This window comes from Artibeus jamaicensis, unplaced genomic scaffold (genome assembly GCF_021234435.1).
Source record: "Artibeus jamaicensis isolate MK-2021 breed Jamaican fruit bat unplaced genomic scaffold, CSHL_Jam_final contig_60, whole genome shotgun sequence".
NCBI lineage: Eukaryota > Metazoa > Chordata > Mammalia > Chiroptera > Phyllostomidae > Artibeus > Artibeus jamaicensis.
The window spans coordinates 10765480-10788391 of record NW_026521900.1 but is presented as its reverse complement, the minus strand read 5'-3'; the positions used below and the strand labels follow the sequence as shown (position 1 = coordinate 10788391).

The window sequence follows — 22912 nt, the reverse complement described above, 5'->3', positions numbered from 1 at the left end:
TCTTAGCTGACCTATTAAATATTTCTGTTATCTACTTGCTTCCATTAGAAAGCAAACCCCAGGAGGACAGGGATTTCTGGCAGTTTAGGTCACAGCTGTACCCCCAGAGACTAGAACAGTTCCTGGCACACAGTAAATACTCAGTAATGTCTGTCCAATGCATGACCATAAAACAAAGTGTTGCCCATGACATGGCAGATATTCAGTAAATGGTTCTTGAATGAAGGAATAAATCAATACATGCACGAGTGAATAAGTGAACCCATTCCCATCTTGGGCCCTATAGCTGCCCTCTCCACTATCCTGCCCTCAGCAGCCCTGGGAGCCAGCCATCGGCACAAGCACAGGAACTTTATTTACAAACACAAGGCTGGAGCATGGGCCAGGTGGGAAGGTGGACATGGCAGGGCCGGGAGGCTCCTACTTCTGCTCGCGCCTCCAGACGATGACCATGCCGCTGGCGTCACTGGAAGCCAGGAGGCTCTCATCACAGTTGAAGCTGACGTCCAGCACGGGGGCGCTGTGGCCCTGCAGCTTGTTGACCGCCGCCTTGGCCGCCCGCTCCACATCAAAGAAGTGTACGCACATATCCTCACTGCCAGTCACTGCCCAGGTGAGAAGGAGAGGTCATCAGGAGGTGTTGCATGAGGTGACGTGAAGTCTCTAAGGTGACTCAGGTGTTGAGGGAGTCATGTCTGAGGTGTGAGGTCCCAGCATGCCTAGGGAGGTCTGGGGGGGGCCCTATCTAGATGGGAGGTTAGCTGGCCATTTTGGTTTTGTGTCTAGAAAGTGAGGTCTCTCAGCTCTCTGGGAGGTATGTTTCTTATACTGTGAGGTTTCTGGGCTGGTTGGGGCTCTGTGTTCAAAGTGGAAGGCTGTTGGGATGTGACAGGTCTCGAGGCCCAGAAGTCAGGGCATCGAGGTGTCACGATACACGAGCCACACCGGCCCCAGTGCCTACTCCTCCCCAGTCACCCAGATACCCCGACCCTATGGGACTCACCCACACAGGCTCCCTGGCGGAAGGACATGAGGGGGCAGAAGATGCTGCGAACAGGGTGCGAGCTCTGCTCAATGGGGAAGCTTCTCTTCAGCTGCAGGGTCCCCTCATTGTCCACCACCCTGAGGGGAGAATGAGAGCAGGTCAGGGCACGGCCTCGGCCCAGAGGGGAATGCATGGTGCGCTGGCCTGTGTCCCCACGCCTGTGCCTGAGTTATTTCCAAGGTTCATGAAATCCAGTTTTGAGACAGCAGCAGAAACCTGTAAAGCGGGGGCTGGTGTGTGGCTTAGTGACAGTTTGGACACTCTACCTATTGATATAAATAGGAAGCCTCTGCAGCGCAATTCACTAGTTTCTCTTCCTAAGGGCCTCTAAGAGCTCTGGTGTTCAGATGCGCACAAAGAGAAGAAAAGGCTAAGCAAACTCTGGCACCCCTGTACCGTGGCTACCCTGCAGCTGTCCAAAGGCATAACCGAAGCTACTGCAGGTGACCTGCATGCAGCGCGTCCATAGCATCCTCTGGTGAGAAAAGTGAGAGGTGGAAAAGGATGTAAAAGGCACCCACTTCTGGAAAACAGTGACTGTCCCTGAGAAATGTGTGGGTGTGTGCATGCTGAGGACTGTGGGGGAGGGAGCAAAGCATGGAACAGTACATATGAAGTTGTTATTATGCTTAACTGTGGCAGGGGCTGGCCAGTGTGGCAGGAATGAGGATGAGAGAAGGCAGAGGACAGAGAAAGAGGCAAGAAACTTAGGAGTCCACTTACATGAAAAATTGTCAGTGTGCGTGTATAAAAAATTTTTTAAAGCAGATGAAGTTAACCTTTTTTAAAAGATTTTATTTATTTATCTTTAGAGGAGAAGGGAAGGAGAGAGGGAGAGAAATATCAATGTATTGTTGCCTCTCGTACGTCCCCTGCTGGGAACTGGCCTGCAACCCAGGCATGTGCCCTGACTGGGAATCGAACCACGGTTGTTTGGTTCACAGGCCTGTGCTCAATCCACTGAGCCACACCAGTCAGGGCTGTGTATAAAAAAATTTCAAAGGGAGGAGAAGAAAAATCAAACAGCAAAATGGCAAGCATCCTGTCAGGCAGCTGTTTTCAGACCTGGCTGGACAACACTTGGGGAACTTTTAATACACCAGTGCCCACCCTGCCCTAGAGCTTCTGAAACCCCCGACCGGGACTGGGGCCTGGTCATGAATTTTGGAGCCCTTCAGGTCATTCCAGCATGTGGCCCAGGCTGAGAACTGCATTTGAGTAACATGACACATGTGAATGGGGACAGTAAACTCTCCGCCTCAAAAAAAAAAAAAAAAAAAAAACAAAACAAAAAGAGAGAAAGAGAGGAAAAGGAAAACGGGTCACTATTGTAAGGAGCCCTAGTCCACTTTATACCTCAGTTTGCTCTTCTGTGAAGCGGTCATGATAACAGCACCCACCTCACAGGGTTGTTATGAGGATTAAATGAGGTGATGTGTATGAGAAGATGTGAATAGGACCAGGCACCAGCAACTGTCACCTAAGTTCCAGCTACTGCTATTACTATTACTGCTACTATTGAGCTCACCACTATATTACGATGATGAGGAGAAGGAGGGGGTGGAAACTGGACCTCTGTACTCAGTAAAATTAACCTGTTGAAGGACACAGGCCTCCCCTCCCACTGATGGAGGTGGCAGGCCCTACACCTCCAGGTGACTGGATTGGGGAGACTGACCTGTAGAGCAGCAGCTTGTTGAGGCAAGCGTTTATGAGCAGTGAGGGGTCCCGGGCCTCTCGGCTGACCCAGGAGCGGGCGGAGATACTAGTCACAGGGCTACCCTCATGCACCACCAGACGCTTGGCTTTGGTCAGCTTCCCTGTAACCATGGAGGGGACAGGAGACAAAAGTAAGGGAGAGGGCTGTATACCAGGAGGGCAGGAGTGCAAGCACTCAAATGAAGGCCTGGGGCCTGCCTACCTGTGGCCATGTCAAAGAGGAAGGAGAAAACACTGCCTCGGTCATCACCCGCCCAGAGCAGCCGGCCAGGGGCATCAAAGGACAGAGCGAGGACGCGGCCTGTGAGCTTGCTGGAGCCACCTTTCACTTTCTTTCCCGTGGAGATGTTCATGACATGTACGTTGTGCTTGGCATTCCCCACCTGTGGGTGAGAACCGCATACCATCATCCTGCTTCCAGCCAGTCCCACCTTGAGTCTGACCACAATGGGATTGCTATTAATGGGACTTGCTTTTCCCTATTGAAATTAAATTACAGTGGGGTCGTGATGGGTAATCTAGAGGTGACTCGGGCCTATAGTCTTCCCAAGCCAGCCCTCCTTGCAATCTAAAGTAGACAGCTGCTATAGGGACTACAGGGGTCACACACCCATAGTGTTGCCCCTCGGCCAGTGCTTCCTGTGCTCAGCAAAGCACAGCGCTATCCCAGACCCCTGATCATAGCTCACCCACTCCCTGGCTGGTCCTTCCTGGAGCCTTGATTCCACTGGGGCTGCTGCTGCTGCCACAACTAAAAGGGTCCCAGAGTACACGACCACTTGGCCAGTTCCCCTCCATTCCCCGCTCAAGGCCAGGCCAGGCTTTTCATTTCCTTCCCCCACTGCCCGCCCTCTGACTCTCTATCCTGGGGTCAGACCTCAGTCGAGCTTCCGCTGAGACGAGACAAGGTTTCCAACTAGTAATCCTACTCCCCAACCAGTAGCCCCTGCAGTTGGAAAATGGTAGGACTGCAGCTGATGGGACCAAAGGAGTGGCAGACCTATGACCCGCCCCCCCACAGGTAGTCACCCCTGTACTCTACCACAGTGAGGCCATCCCAAACTGAGAACTGCATGTCCTCATTCTTACTTGTTTCTCCCTGAGTCTGACTACCAGGGGACTATGGTGATGGACTAGAGGCAACCCCCCTAGACTGAAGTCCTAGAACAGCCCTCCTGGCCCAGCATCCCCGCCCCCCGGTGAGTGGGCGCCCTGGAGCCTGACCACAGTGAGGTTGTTGTTGACTGGCTGGAAGGTGCAGCAGAGCAATTCAGCGCCATCAGGGTCAGGGATCTCCCGGATGCAGCAGCCGTCCTCAGAGGCCCAGATGCGCATGGTAGCATCGAGTGAGGTGGACACGAGGATGTCATTGGAGAGGGACCAGGCGAAATCGGAGACACCGCGGGTGTGGCCCCGCAACACGCGGAGCACAGTGGGCGGAGCGGGCACCAGCTGGCACAGTGAGATGCTACCATCAAGGGAGCAGCAGGCCAGGCGGTGCCGGTCGTCATTGGCGAAGCGCACCCTTGGGACTGCAATGCCAAGGAGCCACTTGTGGGAGTCAGTACACTCACCAAATGCTTTTTGTTTATAAAAGGTCCTGATGTGTGAGCTGAGGGGAGGAACCCACTGCACCAGGCACAGTGGTCTGAACAAAGGGCTTTCCTTCACTGAGAAAGGTAGTTGGAACCCCAGAGCCCTCTGCCAAAAGCTCCCTATATCTTAGCAGGTGCTGTAAGAATCGCAAGAGTTCTGCAGTGTGAAAAGGCCTCCACATCTCAGCCAACACTATACAATTCCCAAGGTCTTAGCAGTTTGCAAGACCTACTCTGTCCTTTGCAAGAGGATTTCTCTGCAGCAAAAGCTTTCAACTTGTTCAAGTGACTTGTGACCCCAGAAGCCCTCTGCAAAAGGACTTTTTAAGATGCTGAACCCCTTTATGGTAAACAAAATACCTGAGATTTCGCAGACAACTTTGTAGAGGGCTTTTAGGTTTGTGAAAGGTTGCATGGATAATTCCTCCTTCAGAGTTGGGCCAGAGACTTTGTGTTCCAGAAAAGGATACACTGGGTGGTTGTCACAATTTGGGAAAATCCATGGTGGTGGGACCTGCTATCTACTGGCTCACCTGCCTCATCCACGTGCTGGTCAAAAACATGGTACATGCCCGCAAAGGCATAGTTCTCACTCAGCGATGTGTCTCCAGCCATGGCTCGACTTGCTTCTGCTGCTGACGTGGGTACCACACTGCCGGGGGGTCTGGACCCCAACAGGAGTAGGAGGTGAGAGGAGGAAGGTACTAGTGTTGCCCCATGGCTCCTCTCCTCCCCTGCTTACAAACCCCCAGCCCCGAGCTGCCCCTGGTGCCTACCTGTCCTCATAGACGGCACGGTTCATCTGTGCCTGCAGCTGGTAGGAGCCGCGGCTGACCGAACGGCGGTGTCCACGGGCCCCCAGGGCCCGAGGATCATCCTCAAAGTCCTGTGAACAGAGAGGGTCAGGGTGGGCACATGTTGGAAACAGCCCTCAAGAACCTACGAGGTCTGGAGCATTCAAATTATATCCAGGACCAGATCCCTTCTCACCCCATCCAGTGCCACCACCATCGCCTGTGTTGTGGTGGCCTCTGCATTAGTTACCCTTCTTCCACTCTTGCCCCTCTCAGTAGATAATAAATGTTCTCTGAAGAAAGAGTGAATGCCTTCCAGAAAACCACGCAGCTCAGTCTCTTGCTTCATTCAAGTCTCAGCTCAATTTTCACTCCTCAGAGAGGATTTCCTTCTTCATACCCATCAAAAATAGCTTCCCTTTGTCCCCTACACCAGTCCTGATTTATTCTCCCAGTCTGCTTTCTTTTTGTATCTTAGCATGCCTCACTATAAGCTATGGTAATTATTGACTTGTTTATTTGGTTTGCTATGTTTATTGACCTATTTATTTTTATTGCATACTTATCACCCTGTTTATCTTGTTTATTGTCCGTTTATTGACTTATCTCATATATTATCTCCTTTTGTCCTCTGCTCATCCTAAGAGTCTAGAACAATGCGTTGCACATAGCAGATGCTTGACAAGTCTGTTGAGTGAATATACATGGAGGCAGGTGGTATGCATGGCAGGTGGTGTGGAGGGAGCTCACCTCCATGCGGTCAAGGGTAGTGCGGCTGCTGCGGACGATGCTGTTGCTATAGGCACGAGCACTGCCTGGCTCGGAGAGAGGCCCGTAGCGCTGGCCCAACAGCTGCCCACGTAACCTCAGGTACTGCCGACGCAGTGCTGGGGGGTGCCCAGCCTTAGCATTCTCCCGCAGTAGCTGGCTGCGCCGTCGGATATACTGTGTCCGAAACTGTGGAAACGTTGGTGTGCGGTACGCGTTGTACCTGTGACGGCAGGAGGCAGGCGAGCAGCAGGCACAGGACAGAGGGAATCAATCAGCTCAGGGGACAGGGAAGGAGAGTGAGGTGTGTGGCATGTAGGGGTCAGGATGGCAAGTGATCAGCAGTGGTGATGGGGGTTCCTCTGGTAATGGGATGAGAGTGTGTCTTCAGTAAGAACAGACATGGAGATGAGGTCAGTATGGGGATGACTGAGGCAGTCTGCAGCTTTGCCTAAGCTGATATGGGGTGACTGAGTCAATGTACACAATAGTAGGGGTCAGTCTGACATGGTGATGGTTAGTGTGGGGTAATGGTGGGGATCAGTATGGGATGGTGATGGGGTCAGACTGGGGAAATAATGGTAGTAAGATTAAGTCCGGCTAGCAATGGTGGGAAATAGGATGTCACCAGCCTGAGCTCCATCACCTCCCCCACCTGCAAAGGTTCTAATAACATTCTTTTTGCGCATACCCACGTATGACTGCATTTTCCCAGCATGCTTTTTAGGACCCTCTCTTGCCAGCTCTTCGATACTGCGCATGCTCAACCCCAGCAGGCTCACGCAGCTGCACAAAGTTCCCCGCCCAGCCTCACTTCTCAACATTGCGCATGCACCACAGTAACTTCCGCTCCCTAGGGATCTGACCCCGCGTCTCACCTCGCGTCTACTGCTAAGACCTGCTGCCACACCGCGGCCATTACCCGGCCTCCTCTTCCGCCGTATCCGCCCGCGGGCGCCTGCAGGATAAGGACCTGGAATGTCAGCGTCTCAGGTTAAGGGATCTAGTTCCACCCCTTCTGCCAGGTGATCATTTCCACAGACATTGAGTCCCTCCACGCTGAAATGTCAACTCCCACCCGGCCGTTAGCATGGTCAACACCCCAGCCCTGCTCCGGCAACTCCCGGAAGGCTCACAGCAGGGATTCCGACCTGACTTCGCCCCTCCCCAGTCACCATAGCAACGCTCCTCCCCCAGCCTAGCAATCCTTGGCTTCCCCCACCCATCTTGCCCCCACCACCCCCCGCCTTCCCTTTTCGGGTCCAAGAACAGGGCCCAGGATCAGGGACCACCTCCGGGGCTGCCTCCGGCTCTTGAGGCCCCCAGGGCGGCCCTGAGACCAATGTCGCCCTTTCCTTCGGTCTCTCCTCTCCCTCTCCCAAGCTCCCGGCAAGATGGCTGCCTGCTGCCAGGAAGAGCTGCCAAGCTTAGAGCGAATGGATGGGAATCTTCCCCATAGCGTGGGAGAACTACGCAGGCGCACCAAGGTACAGTAGCTTTCGTCACCCGGGCGGAGGCTCCACCCCTTAAGTTCAATTCACCCCCTTAGCCCCTAAAGGCACTTGCTGTATACACAAAAATAATGTCCAATGGCCATAGGGACAGGGGCGAGTATGCGAATCACTGAAAATCAGATATACGACTTTCAAAAAAAGAAACATTTCCTTTTAAAGGAGTGGTGTATAAGAGGCTTTTTAGTAGCACGGTCTTGGCCAAGGAAGATTTGAAGCAGAGAATAAAACAATCACACATGCAGAGGGCCCTACAAAGTTCACCAGTTCTTCGAGTAATTGATGGGCCTCCGGACACCCCCAGGATGAGAAGAGTAGGTTCTATGAGGAGAGTGGGAGAGTGTGTGTGTCTGTGTGTGTGTGTACGCGCGCGCGCGCGCGCCCGGTGCCGGATGGGTGTGGCGTTGGGCTTGGTGCTTCCAGGAAACTTGGTATGGGCGTGAATCACTAAATAATTAGGCGCAACAATCCCAAGAGCCTATCTGAATCATCCTTATTTCGACTTCAACAGGAAACCACCTCTCTCTTCATCTTAACGTAGTCAGGATATACAGTTTACAAAGTTGAAATACAGGGTTTAGTAGCTTCCTATTGGATCTTAACGTCAATTGACACAATTCTCGAAACTGTTATTACACTATTTTTATCACAAATACTACAATCTGAAAAATGTTCTAAAGCCACCTGAAATGAGCCACATCCAAAAATGTATTGCCCTTTTTTTGTGTCCTAGTAAAAATAGACCACACTGTGTTTTATGGATTTGGCACCTCCCTTCGTGTCTTTCCAGGATATTAAGTACCCTTCTATTTCATGATTGCTAAGGAATAAACTATTTCACTGCACAAATGCATAACCACTAATATTTATTGGACAATGTGCTGGACACTGTTCAAAGTGATTTATATGTATTAATCTATTTAATCCTGATAACTGAGTGTTTTGGGACCTATGACTATCCCCATTTTATAGACAATGAAATCTGAAGCCCAGAGAGTTGAAGGGTGACATTTTTATTAAACTGGTTCCTTATTTGTGACCAGCATTGGTTTTTTTTTTTCTACATTCATTTCACCATAAAGGGTGCTGTGATCAGTGCCTTTCTCATTCACCTTGACCCTTCCTGGACATAGATTCCTGCCCTTCATCCCACCACTCACCTTCCAAAGACACATGATAGGAAGAAGTCACAGGAAAGTCAGAGAAGCCAGGGAGATTTACTGTCTCACTACCAGAATTGATTCTTTTGTTGTTGTTTTTACAATATCTATATGTTAAAATTCCAAAAACTATTTTTAAAACCTCATTCCTATAAGGCTATAAGATACTAGATAAAACAACCCAATTACAAGGTTGTTATAAATTAACTAATGTATAAAAAGTGTTCATACCCAGGCTGGTGTGGCTCAGATGGTTGAAGTGTTGTCCTGTAAACTGAAAGGTCACAGGTTTGGTTCGATTCCTGGTCAGAGCATGTGCCTAGTTTCCTGGTTTGGTCTGTCCCCAGTTGGGGCCCATACAGGGGGCAACCAATTGATGTTTCTCTCTCACAATGATGTTTCCCTCTCTTTCTCCCTCCCATCCCCTCTTTGTAAAATCAGTAAGCATGTCCTCAGGTGAGGATAAAAAGAAGTGTTTGTAAGACCTGTTTCGTGAATAGTTTGCTATTATTCTGAGAGGTAGTACAGTAATGTGTACAAAGCAGTATACCTTGGCCATTGCCATAGGCTCTGCCAACCTGGAGCTCTGTGTCACTTAACCCTTTTGTGACTCAGTCTTCTCCTCTGAAAACACTGCCTCATAGGGTTATTGGGAGGACTAAATGAGTTAATACTTGTAAAGTTTAGACTAACATCTGGAACAGAGGAAATATTCACTAAGTGTTGACTACTGTTAGATGTTTTAAAAACTTTTCCCATTAATAGATTTATCTGCCAGAGGGAGAGATGGTGCAGAACTAATGTGAATTAGAACGACTGCCCTGGCTGGTGTGGCTCAGTGGATTGAGCACTGGCCAGCGGACTAAAGGGTCACTGGTTCTATTCCCAGTGAGGGCACATGCCTGGGTTGTGGGCCAGGTCCCCAGTAGAGGGTACATGAGAGGCAACCACACACTGATGTTCCTCTCCTTTTCTCTCTCCCTTCCCCTCTGTCTGAAAATAAATAAATAAAATATTTTTTAAAAAATTAAAAAAGGGAATGACCACAGCTGCTTCTTTCATCTGTTATGTGTCCTGCATTTTTTCCAGTTTTTCTTAAGCTTTTACACACTCTCACTGGATTAAAAATAGGATTTGCCCTGGCTGAATGGCTCAGCTGGTTAGAGTGTAGTCCCGTACACCAAAAAAGGTCTCAGGTTTGATCCCCAGTTAGGGCACATACCTAGGTTTCAGTTTCAGTCCTTGGTTGGGGTGCATACAGGAGCAACCAATCGATGTCTCTCTCCCTGTCCCTCTCTCTCCCCCTCTCCCTCCATCCCCCCTTCCTCTCTCAAATCAACAAATATATCCTTGGGTGAAGATTAAAAAGTAGGTTTTGAATAATGAGCTGATGATAGAAGACAACTTTCAGTTCATTGGGAGTTTGGGGAGAAAGGGCAGAAGCGGCAGAGTTTCTCAGCATGAATGGCAAGTCAGTGGGTGGGGAAAGGAAGGTCTCAGGCCTGTGGTATCAATTCATGAGAATCAGTTCCTGGAGGTTGTGAGTGACCTTGATTACCATCTCATGATCTCTGGAAAAGAAGCTCAAGCCCATAGGGGACCAGCGGTCCTATTTACTCTAGTAGGATCAGGGCTGTTTCACTGTCGGAATGACTGTTGAGTGTCCTAGCCAAATGAACAAACTAAAACAGGACAGAAAAGACAGGTAAGCCAGAGCTGTTTGAAAAGAACACCACATCACAATAGTGACTCAAATAGTGGCAGAAACAGGCAGGGCCATGTCTGTCATGGACTCCTTTCTTCATACACCTCCTGCCTATTTGGCCCCCAGAGTTTAGAAATGCAAAGGCGAGCACTGGACCACGTTTCATTACCAACACAGGCTAAAATGAAACCTGAAGTTGGGGCCCATCCTATGAACAAACAGGAGCATGATTTGAGGGAAGCCTGGGTAGCTTGGGGGGGGGGGTGACAAGAATCAAGGCCAGAGAGTAATTGGGGGACATGGAACTGAGGTATAACTGGAGTGCAGATGCCAAGTCCGTACTCACTCATCTCATCCCTGAAGTTTCTTCCTATATGAGACAAGTGGGGCTTGGACATTTTACCATTTCCTACTAGGAAAACATTAGCCTCTGAAGCTACAGTTCTCACAGTCCCCAAAATCTGAATGGTGATAATTCTCCATGGCATGAGTCATAAACAAGGTTCTTGCAGTTAGGAAAAGCCTCACAAACCACTTGAACACCCCCAGCAAACTGAAACAGGGAGTGAGCCTTCCAACACGTAGTGATCAAGCCCCTACTGGGTGTCAGGCACTGGGGCAACAGCAGTAACTCAGACAAATGGTCTCCACTCATGGAGTTGCCCATCTAACTGAAAAGATAAACAATAATGAAGATCATTTAGAATTTGGTACTGTCATTAAAATAGTTCCCTTAGTGTTGCTGAGCTGTGGGATGGGGAGAGGGATGAGAAATAAGTTTAAACTGGAACCAGAATAAAAAGGAGCCAGAGACATATAGCTCTGGATGCTGAATGTGCAGATAAGGCCAGTGAGGCCAGTCAGTGACCAATTCGCAGTGGGGTGGGGAGTCAATTTGTGGAGCTGGAACTGGGGCTGCTCTACTCTTCAGTTTGCAATTCCTTTGACGCAGTGAGAGGTTCAGGGCCAGACTGTGGGCCTATGAAAGACTGGACCCCGGGTTTGGTACTTCAGTCCCAGGTGGTTTAGCGAAATGGGTATAGCCCCTAGTTCTTCCCATTTTTTTTCCTGCTAATACACTGGATTACATCTCATTGCTTTTCAGGTGTTAAGCCACCCTTGCTTTTCTGGGATAAGCCCTGCCTGCTTTTGGTAACAGCCTGCATTTACTGAGCTCTTATACATCCATCAAGGTAATTATCACGGCCACCCTAATGAGGTAGGTGCAACATTGAGCCCCACTTTGAAGATGAGGAAAGTGACCCCTAAAGGGGTTTACTTCCCATGGTCACAGATGTAGAACATTTTAGAACTAGCAGTTGGACCAGGCAGGAAGTAGAACTGGACTAAATTTCTCATCCTGGACATCAGAAACCACATGTTAACCAGCCAGCAGTGTTGACAACAGTGCCCGTTCCTTTCTCTCTTCTCTGCCTGCATCAAGTCCTAAATCAATTTTCTCTCCTGTTTCTCTCCCAACCTCCTGCACTGGTAGATCCACCCTGAAATTCACAATGACCCCCAGCTGCTCTGAGGAGAAGCTGATCTCATAGGCCTCCTCTCCAACTTCAGCCTTTGTTCTTCCTCAATCAGGGTATGTTCCAGCCACACTGACTTAATTGCACATCCTTTGAAAACTGCACAAACTGTTCCTGGGGTCTGGAACACTCTCTTCTGTGTACTCATGCAGTAAACATGTCAACTCACTCCACAGTAATATTACTGATACCAAGCACTTTGTGCCAGGTACTGTTTTAAGCACTTTGCAGACATAGAAAACCTTATTTAATCCTTACAACAGCCCTATGAAATTGGTACAATTATCCTATGTCACAGATGGGGAAATCAAGGCAAACGGTTATGTGCCCAAGAGCCCTCAGTAAGCAATGGAGTTGAACTGCACCCAGGTCACCTGGTTTCAGAATCCTTGTTCTTAATTACTACACTATTTTTAAACCCTCACCTGATTATATATATATATATATATATATATATATATATATATATATATATTTTTTTTTTTTAATTTGAGAAAGAAAAGGGAGAGAGAAACATCAATCATTTGCCTCCTGCTTGCGCCCTGACCGGGGATCAAACCTGCAACCTAGGTATGTGTCCTGACAAGGAATCGAACCCACAACCATTTTGTTGTACGGGATGATGCTCTAACCAAGCCACCTGCGCAGGGCATCACTACACTAACACCAACCGCCAAATTATTCCGTGCGAGCTCCTCTAGTGTGGATTCATAAGAAGTACCTTCTTCCCCCCCACCATCCTCACTTGATCTGTAAGCAGATACTTTCAGTTCCACCTCCAGAATTTATCAAGAATCCGACTCCTCTCCATGTCCACTGCCTCCACCGCCTGGACTACTGCAGTGTCCTCACTGCTTCAGCCCTCACCCCCTCATGTGTCCTCACAGCAGCCAGTGGGTCCTGTGACAGCCCAAGGGAGCCCAAGGCCCTCCTCTGCTCAGACCCATGTGTGGCTCCAGCCTTCTTACAGAAAAAAACGAAGTTCTCCCCATGGCCAGTGAGGCCCCACAGACCAGGCCCCTGTCAGCCCTCCGACCTCATTTCCTGCCCTTTGCCCCTGGCTCTCTCTGCTCCCGCTGCACCGACCTTGTTCCCTCACACACACCAACCACACTCCCACCTCAGGGCCTTTGTACTTGCTTGCTTTTCCTTCTGCTTGTAATTCTTTCCCAGGTTTGGGAGAGGCTGACTGATTTGGCCAGTAAAGAAACCAGTCCTTGTTCCATTCGGGCGTTTGCTACTTACATAGACAGCAAAAGCAAGAATAGTCTCAGATGCCAGCTCATGTTCCTCGTGCGGGTAGCACTGAAATACAAGGGGCAGATGACTACAGCAGGAGTGGTATGGCACCCCGCTGCAGAGCAACTAACTCCAGACTAAACGGTTCTATAGCCTGAAGTGGGGGGTGGGGGGGGGAGGAGAGGGATAGAACACCTCTGCTCTGACCTCATCAGAACCTCGGGCAATGAGAAACTGTCTCATGACAGTTTCTTTGGTAGATGGGGAGGTTAATGAGAGCTGGCCTCAAAGCATTTCCTCATAAGCCTCTAGTGCTCTGTGTTCCCAAGATCACGGAGTGTTCTGCCAATCCTTAGATCAGCTCGCCTACCTGGCTTATGTGGAGACATGCGAGGCAGACAAGAGCACTGTGGTGGAACCATTGTCCTACACCAGATATCCTCCTCGTTCGCTCTCCATCTGCAGGTCTCTATTGTACAAGTCTCCTCCTCTGAGTTGCCTTCCCTGACCGCCTTGCGAAAAATACCACATCCCGTCACTCTCCACCCCCCACTTTATTTTCCTTAATGCTTGACACTAATGTTACCTTATGCACCAATTTACTACTTTATTGTCTGTGGACCCCTCCAATACATGTATGATTCTTGAGGGAAAGAAGTATGTCATATTCTTTGCTGTGTCCCTATTATCTGGCACATACATTACTGGCTACATCTAACTACCAGACACTGTTCCAGATGTTCCCCATGTCTTGACTCATTTAATGGGTATTATACCCCACATTACAGGTGAAGAGACAGGTCTTTTTTTTTTTTTAAAGATTTTATTTATTTATCTTTAGAGGGGAAGGGAAGAAGAGAGGGAGAGAAATATCAATGTATGGTTGCCTCTCATGTGTCCCCTGATGGGAACTGGCCTGCAACCCAGGCATGTGCCCTGACTGGGAATGGAACTGCGATCCTTTGCTTCACAGGCCCGTGCTCAATCCACTGAGCTACACCAGCCAGGGCAAGAGACAGGTTTTTAGAGGCCCTGGATTTTGGAGGAGGGAAGGCAGGACCTCTGGTGCTGGGCAAACAGATGTTCCTTCTGTTTGGAGAAGCCAGAAAGGTCATGATGGGTGGGGAAGAAGGAAGGGGGTTCTAGGGCCATTGTCTGGAAAATATTAATGTAAAAAATATCAGATATCAAGAAATAGCCCTGGCTGGGGTAGCTCAGTGGATTGAGTGTGGGCCTGTGAACCAAAGGATTGCGGTTCAATTCCTAGTCAGGGCACATGCCTGGGTTGCAGGCCAGGTCCCCAGTAGGTTGCCTTCTCTTGACACAAGAGAAGGCAATCACACATTGATATTTCCTTCCCTCTTTCTCGTTCTCTTCCCCCCCCCCTAAAAATAAATAAATATTTAAAAAGAAAGAAATAGAAGATAGCATTTATACGTCACGGTGTCTTGAGGCCCTTGGAATAAAAATGCCTGCAACTACGGAGAGGGCTTTGGGAGACAGGGCAGGCCTTCAGAAAATAAATGACAGCTCCCTACCTCCAATGCCAATGTGGAGGTCCAACAAACCACACCTCAAACAGTTTTCTTTTTAACTTTTTATTATGGAACATCTCAAACTTATACTAGTATTGATAGAATGAACTTTCATGTACCAATCACCTAGATTCAACAATTATAAACAGAGCATTTTTTCAAACTGCAGCCTCCATAGCATATGAATGGTTTCAGTCTAGCTGACTTTGTTAAAGTACAATAAACTAAGAAACATCAGGGAACTTTGCACATCTCATTCATTAAAGCTTTCTTCCACTTACACAAATGGGTGCACTGTACCCCAATGAAGAAAAATGTACTTATTACCATGGACTGCAGTCATAAAGTTAAAAATAGGTCACAAATTCTGTGCTTGGAAAACTAAGAACTAGACAGAGTAAACTTTCAGAGGTGAGTTTTGTTTACAGAAAGTTTAAAATTGAGTTTAAAAATCTGACTTGATGGCATATTAGAAATGTCTACGCAGAACAATGCCATGGCTTTTTTTTTAAATAAGTGTCTTAAGATCTTTTCACTTTAAAAAAAGATTTTAGCCCCGCCTGGTGTGGCTCAGTGGATTGAATGCTAGCCTGTGAACTACTGTCACGGGTTCCATTCCCAGTCAGGGAACACGCCCAGGTTGCAGGCCCAGTCCCTGGTAGGGGACATGCAAGAGGCAACCACACATGGATGTTTCTCTCCTTTTCTCCCTCCCTTCCCCTCTAAAAAATAAATCCTTTTTAAAAAAGATTTTATTTCTAGGGAGAGGGAGGGAAATGTCAGTTGGTTGCCTCACACATGTGCCCCACTGAACCCACAACCCAGGCATACGCCCTGACAGGGAATCAAACTGGCAACCTTTCACTTTGCAGTAAGACACCCAGCTGAGCCACACTGGTCAAGGGATCCACAGATTACGTCTAACAATTTAGAAACCTTAATTTTCTTTGTGTATTCACTCTATGTTGAAGTCCCCCCAGATTCTAGGGAGACTTTCCATAACCACTAACATTTCTTCAGTATATTGTATGTGTATTCTACACTAAGTGGGAAAAAATAAAGATTATAAAAAGCTTCAGGCCAGGCCTGTCACCAAGTAAAAAAAAACCCTTCTGGTTTTCCAGATCTTGGAGCACAATGAATTACAAGGGATCGTGGCCCTTATGTTAGCCCGGGGAGGGGTGGGAGATAGAAGAGGTATGCAGCTGGGCAGGGACCTGACGTGGTTTTTTTTTAAAAAAGATCTTATTTACTTAGAAAGGGAAAGGAAGAAAGTGAGAGAAATAGCAATGTGCCTTGCATACCCCTAACCCGCAACCCAGACATGTACCCTGACCTGGAATTGAACCAGTGACCCCAAGCTGGCACTCAATCCACTGAGCCACACCAGCCAGGGCAGGACCGGGAATATTTTGTTTTGATAAGCAGAGGAGTGATAAGAACACTGGCTACTGATCTTTGTCCAATGTTTTTTTTTTTGACATACCTTAAGTATTCACAGCATTTTTATTTAAAAGGCTAGCTGAAAATTTTCTACACCCCTACACCTACAATGGGGGAAAAGGGTATGGGGTATCAGGGACTCGCCCTGTTCTATACATGTTGCCTTTAACACTCTGGACCCCACCATCAGGTGGGTACTATTCCTTTTATACATGTTGAACCTGAGGCAACAGTGATTCAGTTTGCCTGGGTTGGGAGGGGCAGGGCTTGGGATTTACTCTGGAACTTGAAGTGCAGGGGTTGTCTATAGGATGTTTGTAGATAGCTTTTGGTAAAAGCATGATCCAGGGCTTGAAAAGTATTTGCAGCCCTCACCGGTGGGGCCCAGTCGATTGGAGCGTTGTCCCGTACACCAAAAGGTTGGAGGTTCAATTCCCGGCCAGGGTGGGTATGGGAGGCAACCGATCGATGTCTCTCTAAAATCAATAAACATATTTTAAAAACTCATTTGCAGGCCAGGAATCTGGTCTTCACAGGCCTTGGGATACAGGTTCCCAAGGCAAGTGTTTGGGAGTTTCTGGTTTTGGTGGGTTCTTGGGAAACATGCACATTGGTGAGACCCTGGTTAAACCGAAGCAGAGAACTAACGGGCATTTTTGTCAGGAAATTTTATGTATCAGCAATTTCACTGGCAAAAAATCCTGATTGTTCTCTAGGACCCTTTCCTTAGAGCAAATAAATGAGATTGGGCCTCCCTGGGCTGGACTACAAAGCACCTTAAACCAGGCGAGTAGAACAAACTGATCAAGGTGTCATTCAAGATATAGGAGGCTACTTATGATCTTTATTGATGTCACCTAGGGGATCATTCTGTTGCAGCAACTTTGCAGTTGACTATGGGATTCTGTCCTTAGGCCACACTGGTGGTGAGGACATTTTTACTCCCTTGGGTGCAAGAAGCAGAGAAACCCCTCCTCACAAGGCAGTAATAGTGGTCCACTGCCACGGCTCCCTGAAGGTCCAGCACATAATGCCCTTCTCTGGGCCTTGCTTAGTGGACGAGGCAGGACCACCTGGATGGGAGGAAGGGTTCCCGGGGCCTGTCCCAACTAGCTGGTAGACCTGGAAGGAGGCTGCCAACACTGGTACTCATAATACATGGACGTCTGCTACCAGACTGGGTGGCTTATACACAGAAATTTCTCAGTTCCGAAGGCTGGAAGTTAAAGATACCAGGCTGGTTCAGCTCTGGTGAGGGCCCTCTTCCAGAATGCCTTGTGTCCTCACATGGTGGAGCACAGCAGGGAAGTGAGGTATCTCTAACCTTATGAGGGCCACAACCTCATGACTTCATTTAATCCAAGTTACCCCACAAGGCCTCTCTTCCTAATATCATCATATGGGGGGAGGGTTCCAACACATTTTGAGGGAACATAATCAGGCTATTAATGTTAAGTCTCAGTAGTGAGAAAATAAGGCAGTTTAGGTTGTTTTGAAACTTTTGATCCATTGGTATTTAGCTCAACATCAGCCAGGTGGAAGCCATGGACACAACTGACTAGAAATTTGGGATGAAAGGTTATAAACCCTATGAGACTCCAATGCAGCCACCAGAATCCTGACTAAAGGGAGTAGAATTGAGGAACTCACATGAGAAGCACAAAAATAGACCAGGGCTCTGCCACCACCTTACTGACCCTGTGATGGAGGGTGTGGCCAACTGTTCTCAATGGCTGTATATGCCTCTTAAATGTGTTTCATCCTCAACAGGAAATGCTGACATGTTCAAGACAATGGGACCATAAAGAAACCCAGCTCCACTTATTAGGGGACTTCACCTCAAGCACACCCTACTCTGTTGCACTTGACACATTTTTTTTTTTTATTAAACAAATGGAAGGCAAAGCCCTCTTCCACCAGCAAAAACGTTGTGACTCACTTTATAGCCCTAGTACTGCTGTGGTATAGAATGAACCCACAGTATGTCTATGGTGTGCTTGCATAGACCCAAATAAGTCCCAAACTTTAAATTTTGGCAGTCCCTGCCCACCCCACCCCTCACAACTAATTCTTTGCTCAAAGCCCCTCTTCCCAATGATCTTCCCTATTCTTAAATTACAAACTGGGTTGAGTAAGGATAAAGCACTATCAATATCGATTCATTTTTCAGGTTTCATCTTTTTAATCAGCTCCATGAAGGACATCCTAAATGCTACATGAAAACACAACAGAATATTTTTTCTTCCAGTATTAAAAAAATATGACATTCACAAGTATTTTAAGAAACATCTATATATCAGGTCAGTGATTTCAATAAAAAACACCACCTCTAAGTAATCATGTTCTTGATTTCTTATAGTTACATTTGGAAATTGCTTCCTAAACATGGTAAACACTGTCTAAGAGTTTTTAAAATGTCCCTAAATGCACATGATTTCTGGGGAAAAAGTCTGGTCAAACATCATTATTTTTTTTTTTTCGCCAGATCAATCCTGAAAGCACAAACTAAATGCCTCAGAATTTATCTTGAAACGGGAGAAAAAACTAAAACTAAAAACACACGGAGCTTTCTAAAAGGTCTTCACCAAGCTACCTTGGGAGCTCAATTCAAAAATATGTTTATGTACTAAAACAGATGTTTCAGTGTAGCTCCAAAACTCTATAAATACAGCCATTGGAAGGACGATCCTGGATCAGAAGTTTTATTCCTTGTGTATCTGAGAACAGTAAGAAGAGGAAGAATTGTGATGCCAGGAAGGAACAAGTTGACATGCTCACCTCCTGGGGTTAAGAACACTGAGGACTTCACAAGTACACACCCTCATCTCCATGTCTAGCAGGTTACAGGGGGATAGGTTTTCAGATACCCCTCCCCTATACCCCAGAAGGCAGAATAGCCCTGACAGGCACCTGAGATCAAGGGAAGCCTAGGAATGGTGTCAGGTGGGCCAGGTGACATACATGCAGGCAGGGTAAAGGTGAGGGAACACAACAGGGTCTGTTCAGTGGCAGCCTACAAGCCTCACCTACATTAGGTGCGCATGCCTCATCTCAGTTGTCATAATTGTCTCTGTAATTTCCTCCTGCGTAGCGGTCATAACCACCCTGGCTTCTGGGGAAAAAACAGTTGCAGGAATGTATCAGATATTCCCAGATAATAGTAAAAACCATATTTACATATTTCATCACATTATATATTATAAACTTTAATACTTGTAAAACAGGGCATATGAACATTATGTAGAAATCAGAATGATATGGCTTATAATTTACATCAGATTAAATCATACTAAACTTTACTGCAATAGACAATTAACCAACACAGTACAATATACATCATCACATACTGCAATTACAGTACCTTACAATTTGTCAATGCATTACACATAACTCAAAATATTATACTTAATACTTTTATATTTTCATTACAATTTGTAAGACAAACATTAGTAACAACACAGATATATAAACAAACAAACAAACAAACAAACAAACAAACAAACACCCAAGCAACCCAGTTCTTAAAGAGAAAGGCAGTACCACCAGAATGCTCCAAACTCCTTGGTTACCCACCTGCCGCCATAGTCTCTGGACCTTCCATATCCATAGCCATATCCATATCCTCCAGGTCGACTGTCGTACCTGCCACTCCCATAGCCCTGGTCCCCACCACCTACGACAAACAAAATTATTATTTTAAGTTGCAATTGTCCAGAGACACATCAGTAACAGTGGGCTCTCCCTCAGTCCCTGTGGTCAAACTTACCATTGTACTCACCTCTGGAGTAGCTTCGACCACGCCCACGGGCCCCAAAGGCACCCCCTCTGGTTCCACGGGCGGACTTGCCCGCGTGGTCTACACGGATCTGGCGGCCATCCAGAGACTAAGGTGTGAGGAGACACAAAGAGGACAGCTTGGTGGTCACCCAGGGAAATGGTGAGGAAAGAGTGGGCAGGGCAGGTGGGCAAAAGAGCCCAGAAACTCCTGCTGGGCACCAGATTCTGGGTGCCATGTTCACAACAAGCTCCTTGGACCAGAATGGCCTTATCAGGAGCTACAGAATCCCACAAAATGACCTGAATCCACCGTGTTCCCCTGCTACTACTTACATCTTGACTGATCTCAGGTGAGTTCTCCTCCCCACTCCTCTAAGCTGCCCAACTACAAGGGCTAGACAGACACCTCTCTTGGTTTGAGGCTTCAGAGTCCATCCCAGAAGACTCACGAGGTCCTCTCCGGGCCAGGCCCACAGGTCTGCAGACTCTACTACCTAAGCCCAGGGCAGGTCAAGGTCAACCATCCACGGGTGGCTTCTCGGCCTCATGCAGGACCAGTCGTCGCCTCCCAGGCAGCCCGGCTCTGTCTGCCGCTGCCCTCCACCCCCTAGAACAGAAGGCAGTCACGCTCCTGTGAGTGGGCACCGTGGGGTTTGGTGGCCGCGCTGCCCCTAGCAGACACAGAGGGAAAAACAGAAAGAACAGTGGAAGTGGCAGAGATGGGGGCAGGGCCCTAATGCAGGTAGAAGGCCTCACCTCTCCATTCATGGCTCTCATGGCATCTGAAGCATGCTCTGGATTGGTGAAGGTAATGAAGCCAAAACCTCGGGATCGCTGAGTCTCCCGGTCCTTGACAACGACCACTGGGGAAGAGAGAGAGAGAAGACAGATATGAAGAAAAGGGACAAATATCAGGTGGAGAATGGACCCCTCCCACTAAGCCTCCATGAAAAGTTATCAGATTCTCCAAAGCCTGGGGCCCCCCCCCCGACTTCCTCTAACTGTACCCACCCATTATGAGTCTGGCCCACGTCTCACCCTCAGAAATTGGCCCAAAGCTGCTGAAGTGATCTTCCAGAGCTTGCTCATCGGTGTTGAAGTTGAGCCCTCCAACAAAGAGCTTCCCTTCTTCAGAGGACATGGCAGTGAATTTGAGTCCTATGAGAATGTGAAAAAGGGTGGGAGAACAGTGGGAGGGAGAAAAAGGTTGAAGAAAGGATAAAGAGGAAAGGACACAACAGAAAACAGACACTAAGTAAGGGGAAAACGAAAAGGCAGGACCAAGAAGATGGAAATCCGCGGAGTAGGCTCAGAGAGGTAGCCATTTGAGGGCCTCCTCCGCGCATGCCCACATCCCCTGCCAACACGCCAGTCATTTTGTGACGCCGCGCAGGCCCAGAACACCCACACGTTCACTCAGTTCCCGCAGAACAAGATGGCGGTAGTCACGTGGGAAAAGCACCCCCCCACCCCCACCCCGCAAGTCTCGGCCACCGCATGATCACTCCCGCCACCAATGCCATCAGCCCCTCCTGGCACTCCTGGTGCTCCTGGTGCTTGGGGATAATGTGCCAGCTTCCCACCAAACCCAAGGTTTAACCTCAGAGCACGGTACCCGCCCGCCCCAGAGAAGCCCAACCCTAGGTGTTTGAAGCCGCTTCTCTTCCCACTCGCGCGCATTGCTCAGGAACAGCGCGGCGCACACAAGTGAGGCGAGGAGAGGTTCCTTAAGTCAGACAACGCTTACCTGGAAATTAGGTAGAAGGGTCAGATAGACAGCAACCGTTGAAGAGGAGAGCGACTGAGGAGGTTGGGGCGCGGGAAGAGGCTTAATAAAGTGTACGTATCATACACGTCACGGAACGTCCCCCACGCGCGCCGATTGGCTGAAGCCAGCGAGGGGTGGGGTGGAAGGAAAGGACCGCCGAGCAAAGGAAGCGAAGTGCTCATTATGCTTCTGGAACCAAGACGAGCTTTGTGTGGTCGGTGCAGTATGACATAAGCATCCCTCCGGCCCCAGCCATCTTCATCCCTTATGAGCATGAACCTTTTCTCTCACACATCCCTTTCTGTTCTTGCCCTCACTGCTTTGACGTCATTTTCCTATTGATTCTGACTACTTTTTCAGGATCTCGGTCGTCTTTTTCTAGGTCTCTGATGACATTATCGCCCTCTGATAACCTCCTTCACCTTCTAGCCCCCTAACCTCATATCCTTTGAGGGCCCTATGGTTTATGCCCCAAGGGCCCGATATTTAACCCCCGACTTTCCCTGACCCTTCATAGTTCTTAACATCAGACTCTACATTTTCTCAGTGTCTGATCCGGACCTCTACGTTTTCTTCTGTGTACCTAACATGTAGCCGCCTGTCATGGTACCCTTTTTCCTGGCATCATTCCTTTTCATTTCCGACTTCAGCCCTCATCTTTATCTGACAGCCTTCTGAAGACAGTCTTGATTTCTCCGCTAGTAGACTGCATGAGATGCCTTCCACAAAACTGGATGCCCCAATCTCCAAAGGAAGTAAATCCCAGTCCACAAAACAATTTTTGCTGTCACTCAGGGTTACTGAGCCCTTGATCCACAGAAAGAACTTTGACAGTACACAGTAGACTTATCCAAATCAAGGTGTGCCTGAGTCCACTACCCACAATTTGGTCTTGTGCAGCCTTCAGAGTGTCTTAGCTACCTTTGCAGTGAGTGCATTTGACAGACTTCATTTCTGAGCTGTCCATCCAGGAGGAATGGGTTAGTTGCCCTCAAAGGCTGCATTTCTCATCCATAGAACGGACTTGTGTAATTTTCTAAGGGTCAGCCCCGTCCCCCAAAACACAGACTAGATTTGTTAACTTTCAGAGTACAGTATCCTATGCACCAGGATGGATGTGAACAGATTTCATTGTCCACATACATACTGGTGGTCTTGGATAGCCCTCAGAGAATCTGAGCCTCATGCAAAAACAGGGGGTACTTGTTTGCTTTTCAAAGTGTCTGCCCTCTGATCATATTCCACAGTTTATGGCACATCATTTTTGTTCCATGCAAATCTCCTCATTTTATTCTTTTATTCCTGCACCCGAATA

General features: G+C 48.2%; 2 protein-coding genes and 1 long non-coding RNA gene across 19 annotated transcripts; 1 reads left to right on the top strand and 2 right to left on the bottom strand.

Annotated features, from left to right (window-relative positions):
* Positions 1–332: 332 nt before the first annotated feature.
* On the bottom strand, positions 333–6873 carry WDR13 (WD repeat domain 13). The gene is made up of 9 exons (XM_037159654.2): positions 6800–6873; positions 5904–6144; positions 5136–5245; positions 4893–5023; positions 3989–4296; positions 2967–3147; positions 2724–2865; positions 1004–1122; positions 333–605 (listed from the first exon to the last, which is right to left on the bottom strand). Exons 1-9 carry the CDS (start codon positions 6838–6840, stop codon positions 421–423), a joined length of 1458 nt encoding a protein of 485 aa, XP_037015549.1. The 5' UTR covers positions 6841–6873; the 3' UTR covers positions 333–420.
* Positions 6855–18299, top strand: LOC119059876 (uncharacterized). 10 transcript variants are annotated; one of them, XR_008392545.1, is made up of 6 exons: positions 6855–6946; positions 7305–7408; positions 11403–11490; positions 11793–11891; positions 12334–12405; positions 18223–18299. It is a non-coding gene; the product is annotated as an uncharacterized LOC119059876 (long non-coding RNA). The 10 variants fall into 10 exon arrangements; XR_005084476.2 differs by lacking the exon at positions 18223–18299 and adding an exon at positions 17823–18127; XR_008392544.1 differs by lacking the exon at positions 18223–18299 and adding an exon at positions 13540–13869.
* On the bottom strand, positions 14657–21685 carry RBM3 (RNA binding motif protein 3). 8 transcript variants are annotated; one of them, XM_037159690.2, is made up of 7 exons: positions 21577–21685; positions 20868–20987; positions 20586–20692; positions 19819–19936; positions 19626–19725; positions 19079–19164; positions 14657–16528 (listed from the first exon to the last, which is right to left on the bottom strand). In XM_037159690.2, exons 2-6 carry the CDS (start codon positions 20968–20970, stop codon positions 19104–19106), a joined length of 489 nt encoding a protein of 162 aa, XP_037015585.1. In that variant the 5' UTR covers positions 20971–20987; positions 21577–21685; the 3' UTR covers positions 14657–16528; positions 19079–19103. The 8 variants fall into 8 exon arrangements, with proteins under 8 accessions (XP_037015585.1, XP_037015594.1, XP_037015570.1 ...); XM_037159699.2 differs by having other exon boundaries at positions 19083–19164; XM_037159675.2 differs by lacking the exon at positions 14657–16528 and adding an exon at positions 18211–18769.
* Positions 21686–22912: the final 1227 nt, after the last annotated feature.

Bases quoted from the DNA above. Each gene is read 5' to 3' on its own strand.
- RBM3 (XM_037159690.2), bottom strand. From the start codon at position 20,970: ATGTCCTCTGAAGAAGGGAAGCTCTTTGTTGGAGGGCTCAACTTCAAC. The intron at 19,937-20,585 runs GTGAGGCCTTCT...CTCACACCTTAG, and splicing joins TGAGAGCCATGAATGGAGAG to TCTCTGGATGGCCGCCAGAT. The intron at 19,165-19,625 runs GTGGGTAACCAA...TTTTTTCCCCAG, and splicing joins TCCAGAGACTATGGCGGCAG to AAGCCAGGGTGGTTATGACC.
- WDR13 (XM_037159654.2), bottom strand. From the start codon at position 6,840: ATGGCCGCGGTGTGGCAGCAGGTCTTAGCAGTAGACGCGAG. The intron at 6,145-6,799 runs GTGAGACGCGGG...CTGCCGTCACAG, and splicing joins GTCTTAGCAGTAGACGCGAG to GTACAACGCGTACCGCACAC. The intron at 606-1,003 runs GTGAGTCCCATA...TCACCTGGGCAG, and splicing joins CCGCCAGGGAGCCTGTGTGG to TGACTGGCAGTGAGGATATG.